The 6000-nt window shown below is 40.9% G+C and overlaps 1 protein-coding gene across 5 annotated transcripts in view; it reads left to right on the top strand.

Moving 5' to 3' along the window:
- The window catches only part of MTFMT (mitochondrial methionyl-tRNA formyltransferase), an 81885-nt gene extending 77227 nt beyond the window's left edge, over nt 1-4658 (top strand). For 4 of the 5 annotated variants that reach the window (XM_069222829.1, XM_069222830.1, XM_069222831.1 and 1 more), the window contains one exon: nt 4029-4658. In XM_069222829.1, coding sequence (XP_069078930.1) covers nt 4029-4250 — 222 coding nt within the window. In that variant the 3' untranslated portion in view covers nt 4251-4658. Of the gene's footprint in view, nt 1-3733; nt 3984-4028 lie in introns of those variants that run through there. The other variant, XM_069222828.1, reaches the window with a different exon arrangement.
- Nucleotides 4659-6000: the final 1342 nt, after the last annotated feature.

A 6000-nucleotide genomic window follows, 5' to 3' on the forward strand; every position in this document is an offset into this window, starting at 1 on the left:
TCTAAATGGTATTTAAACAAATACATCCATAGGACAAATCCTTTTATGGGATGAGGAGTAACAAGGTCTGTTGTTGGCTGTCAACGTTTCGACCCTTTGCGAGGATGTTAGGGTCTCATCAGGACAAAACGTGACCTGGGGAACTAATATAAAAAATGGTATTAAGGGATGAAGGATGAACAAATGCTTAGGGGTAAGGATTGTGGAGATATAAAAATCTGCTGGCTGCCTTTCAAGAGGGCTGCAATTACTAATGTAACTGGAGATAATGCCCCACCTTGGTAAAGTACATGGTATCTAGAATTCAAAGTTTGCCACATATTAGTAAAATTAAAGTTAAATGAATAAGACACTATTTCCCATGAGGGCAATGCTTACCCATTATTGCTCTGTAATGTTGCTGATGCGTTGGATTTAGTTGGGGGTACTCGCAAGGGGCCTGTAATTCTGTAGACAATCAGTTTAAAGGTGAGGTCACATAAAGTGAAGAAGGCACAAGGGGATTACAAATGGTTTACCCCTCGTTTGCGAGATGCGGCTCACTGTTATGCTGGAAGATGTTCCCATGATGAGGAACGCATGTGGCTCCAAAGGTAGCCCGTCCTCCCGATCGAAGAGACAAAGAAAGAAGAGCACGCTGCTAAATAAACACAGCCGATGGCACATGTGCACCTGCTGTCGCCTGGGGGCACAGAACTAATTAAACAGCTGACTGAGGGCGTGAACTGGTCAGCCCGCATCAGAAGGGCCTTCTGGCAATCATTACAGTCATGATCTTGATTCAAATAAAAGTTTTCTGAAATTCCAATTACCAGAAATATTTTCACAGGCTCAAGAGGTGAATTAGAGCTTGTCCTGAATCAGGGTTGAAACACTTTTACATAAATGAAAATAGAGGAATCGAATCCTGAGTCTCTGTGACTCATGAGCCCTGAATTGTACGGTTGAGCTAAACCTGAGGCTGCCAAGGGGAGTACTTTTCAATTATAACTTTAGCATCTGGTTATTCTTAAGGCTACAAAGTTTTACTCTTGTATATAGGGGACCATACACAAAGGTATACCGCCTTAGGGCACAGAATTATTTTAACACAGTTAAATGAAGGGCGGATCAACTGGCACGCGTCATGTAAGGGAAATGGGACTCCCAGCAAAGATTCCAGTCTGGTAATCCTAATAGTCATTTGGAGCACTTACTCTAAGCACAAATAAGGAGTGGTGAAAATAAAAGATTTGTTCAGAAACTTTTTTAAAGAATAAAAGACTACGGGAATCATACCCTCAGTGTCTGTGACTCATAAGTCCAGAGTACACCATTGGGCTAATCCATCGGCTCTCAGGGGAACAATTTTCAATGTGAATATACTTTATCCGATAGACAGTATAAAATCACGTTTATTAAACAAATTGAGTGAATTTGTAATTTTATACTTTCTAAAAGCATTATGTACCTCTTGCCCCTAGATATCTATAGGTCTCCCTTGTTTCGCATAAACACCATTGCAGATACCAGCAGTGCCCCATAAGGGCACCTAATCGAGTAAAAGGACATCCACCCAGGTCTTGGCCATAGTCTGAAGCATAGGATTTGCCGAACGAGGTGCGGCGGCATTGTACTTGTAGAGTGAGTGCATCCCCCTTGGGCACCTCAAGATGGTGTGCTCTATAGCAACCCACAATGTGGGGTCCTAGGTCTGTGCATATGTGTAGGCAAGCTGCGCAAAGTGCAGAGCCATGGAGTGGTGCTCGACCAAGAGGAGGCTAAGACCACCACATGAACGGTGACCTATAAACTTGCCTATGACCAGCCGAGGTCTTGCCTTTTCCTAGATGAAGGACTTCACGCCCCTATCCACAGACTGCAAGATCTTGAGGTGTATGAGCAATAGGAGCCTTGCTAGAATGTAGGTACACCTCGGAAAGGCAACCATCTTGACAGCCTGTGTCCTACCCCACAAGAGGGACCTCTTGTTGTAATCGTGTCTATTGTGTTCCAGCAACGGGTCAAGATTGTCCGCCACCATACGATCCAGACTCTAGTTGATATAGAACCCCAAGTATTTAAGACTCAAGAGCTTCCTTGAAAGGGGTAGCTGGAACAGCCACCTTCGTGGCCACCCATGAGATTAGTAAAACTTCACTCATGCTCCGTTTGTTTCTGGACCACCATTGGTTTTAATCCTCCTCTCTCTGCAAGATGCCTGTTGTTATTCTATTTCATCTTCTGTTAACTTGTGCCTACCCCCATTCAACTTTGGGCTGCTTTCACCTTACAGTATGAGTGTTGAAAGGATAGGTCTTTGGTTAAAAGGATGTTTCTGGGAAGTAAATTTCGATATTCATGAATACAGTAAACAATAGCTAATTCCTGTTATCTGAAACACTGGAGACATTACGAATCCTGGGTGCAAAATTATTGATGATCAAAAAACTCGTAATTCTTACTTAATTTTGGAGTTTCTCAGAGGTGGGATTTTAAAGGGGCTAGCCTCTTGTATGCTAAATGGGAATCTACTGCAGCTTTTCGCGAATTTTAGTTTGCCTTAACAGACGTTATACCATTAGTTTTTTAACTCATCTAGAGTTTCAAAAAGTAAAACAAATTGGCATTCTCCTCTACTTCCTTGGGACCCTACGACTGTCCTTTAGGGGTAGCAGGTATCGCCACTGTCACCATTCTCCTCAGTTTCTGAAAGTAACATCGTATCACAGATTAGTAGAGTTAAATTCTCTAATTATTACTTTTCCTTTCTTACAAATACTGCAAGATAATGTAATTCTAACACAATGTCCAGGTTTTCTGCTGAAAGCGCATCCCGAATTCCATATTTCTCAAACAATCCCACCAGTGGTGTGTGCTGGAGATTAAAATTGTCCTCCCCATCCCCTAGATGTCCGTCAGGCTATTTATATATTTAGAAAGAACAAAGGATTTCCATTTATCTGACTATTTTTTTGTTTCTTTTGATGGTCCCAGTAGAAGAGAAAAAGCCCTACTACTCCTCCAAGTTGATGGGTGAAATTAGGTACCTGTCAAGCATACAAAACGTTGAGGAAAGAGATTCCCAAGTATTTTCAGGGCAGAGCCATGAGAGGATGTTCCTTTTCAGGCAGAACCAAGCGGAGTTCTGTTGCAAGTTATCTGTACAGCTGTGAATTGGGCTCAAACTAATACTTTTGTTTCTCATTACTTCTCACCAAGGTTTTTCCCTCGCGCACACTTGTATTTCCTTGGGGCACTTTAAGTTCTGGAATTCTATCTTCCTTGGCTTTGGAAAAGATGTCTGGTAAAGACAGAGGGTGGATTTAACAGAGTGAGGGAGAGAGACTGGAAAAAATGACTTTCACCAATATACTAGTCTTTCTTCCCAGTCGCGTATGTAAGGGAAATCTGACTCCACGAGGCTTACTGCCTCATGTATGCAAAGACAGGGATGCAGAAGACTTAGACAAGGTGAAATGAAGATTACTGCTACGGGTAAGTCATTCTAATGTTTTGTGCCCTTAATTCTTGCACAGGAAAATATATTTCAGTAGTCCCTTACCAAGTCTTTGCCACACACAAACAGCGTGCTTTCCACACAATATTGAATTTAAAATAAAGATAACCCTGCCAGGGTTAGTGCGATTCAAATTGAAAAAGTTCTGATACTTGTGAACGATTACATTTGTTCATGAAAATGATCAATGTATGTTTATTCACATTCTTTCTTTCATCCTTTGTGGCACACTAGGAATTTGTTGCGGCTCCATAAACAGTCGGGATAAAGTTAAGTAAAAATAATAAAACTGTTGACCATCAATTATTTGAACAGACATAACAAGGGAATGATGCAAAAATGCTATAGCATCAGGAATGATGCAGAAATTGTATAGTGTCAGTACCTGCTAAGCCCGATACGATAAAAAAATAAAATAAAAAAAAACATTTATTTTGTGAAAATGACCCTAGCTATGGGAATTGCAGCGTGGATGTGTTGCAAACTGCTTTCAGTTGATAATGGTATGTTGTCTCCTTTTCCTTCCTAGGATGGCTGGGTTGGGGTCAGAACAATCAAATTAAAGAAGAGACTTTCGGCAACCGATTTTTACAACGGATACCTGTATCCCTGGTTCAAACAGGGCCAGCTTTCAAAGGAAGAGGAGTGTCTGTTTCACACACTACAACTCCCAGCCAAGCGGAGTGTCCGGACAGAAACGAGCGGTGCTGCAGCGGGACCTGCAGCTGTAAGTCCACCCTGCAGTGTGTAAAGACTCTGTATACTGAAAACCAGTGTTGGATATTCCAGGACTCGACTGCTGGTTTTACGTTCAAAATACTCTCGGGCCATATTCCCTGCTTTACTCTGATGCCTTAGTTCTGTTCTATACAGAAAGCCTAATTCTTCTGTACCAGCACTAGAACCCCATTCAAATGGCAGACTCTGCATTCAAATATAAACGGCTTTTCAAATGATAAAAGGTCTAACAAGCATTGTCACTTCCATGCACTGAATAGTGAGGATTTTTAGGCACACGGACTCTGTGACAACCAGTGCATTAGCCACTTCAAACCATGGATTTAATTGGACATGCCATTTTATAAATCGCGACTTTATTCAAAGGTGAGGAAGGATTTTATTTTGATTTAAAACATGTTTAATAAAATTATTATTTGTATTTTTTTCAAAACATCCGATATGTTACTGAATTGCACATCCTACTTCTGTTTTCTATAGGCAAAAAAAGATTTGCAGTAGCAGCAAACCGTGTTCTTAAACGACTTGGTACTTGTAGTCTAAAACATCCACAGACAGCATTACTTACTAATGAAGTTGTACCCAGCAGTTGCTGAAAAATGCATGGCGATTGGGTGTATGTCCTTCCCGTGGTACTGCGTTAGCCCATTCACCAAGTATTGGCAGAGTTAAAAGGTTTGCGTTGCTAAGCCTGTAAAATAAATGCGTAAAAAGCAGCCCATTAAAAATAAAGCAGGGATTGGTCCACCTGCCCTGCATTCCAGTGGATTTTTTAATATTTTTTACATAGTTGTGCATATGCACACAAGCAAAATGCACCCACTCACAGGGAAAGACAGCCAATGGTTGAAGTGGGCTGACCCACCAACCAATCATTTATGCTATGGTGGCCAGAAAAAAAACGGCGACTGGCGCTTGAACCAACCAGTGGGCATATGTATAGTTACTGTGGGATGGTTTTGAAAACCTTAGATTGACGAGACAGAAGCTATCTCCAGCTAGACCTGCTGTCTCCAACCCAAACCTTAAAATGAAGTGGACAATTACCTGGCTATATAAATTCAAATCTTTGTCACTTACTGTTTTAATTTCTAATGGTGCAGCTGTACTTTTGAAAGGTCTCTTTTTTTCAACCCCCTAGTCTGAGATGCAGTTGGGAAGCCTGTGATCATGGTGCTAAAAGCAATGGTCTTTAACTTATTTCAGGCTGAGTCTCCCTGTCTCCCTTGCCTATAACAACAACAAAACATTATCTTACAATTCTATTGAGATGTATATTAAATATTTTGAGGGAGAAAGTTATTGTAGTGGGGCTTCATTTAGAATACTTCAAGCCACATTTTTTTCTTACAATGAAATTGTGTAAAATAAAATTAAAACTATTTAAGTGAGGAGCAGCAATTTCTAAGGGACACTGGGAGGCAGGGGTGTCGAATTCCTAGCTCCAAACATGAAAGCCATATTCTTTGGAGTCGGGGACAACACATCAGCATGCTTATTTTGTCCACAGGACAAGAGGAATGCCTGCTGCTAAGGTGGGTTATTCGTCCGTATGTACCAGATGTTCAAAAGGGTACGGTTCATTAATGCAAACCTTTTGCTGTTAGAGTGAGCGTTATAAGAACTACACTGAATTGTTAGCCCAGCTTGCAATAATAGAAGTGGTTAAACTAAAAAATGTGTACAAGTTGCTACATTAACAATTTGTAATTTTTAATTCCCTATAGAATGCTTATTTACAAGCAAGTACATATAGAAAAACA

Source organism: Pleurodeles waltl, chromosome 3_1, assembly GCF_031143425.1.
Source record: "Pleurodeles waltl isolate 20211129_DDA chromosome 3_1, aPleWal1.hap1.20221129, whole genome shotgun sequence".
Lineage (NCBI taxonomy): Eukaryota > Metazoa > Chordata > Amphibia > Caudata > Salamandridae > Pleurodeles > Pleurodeles waltl.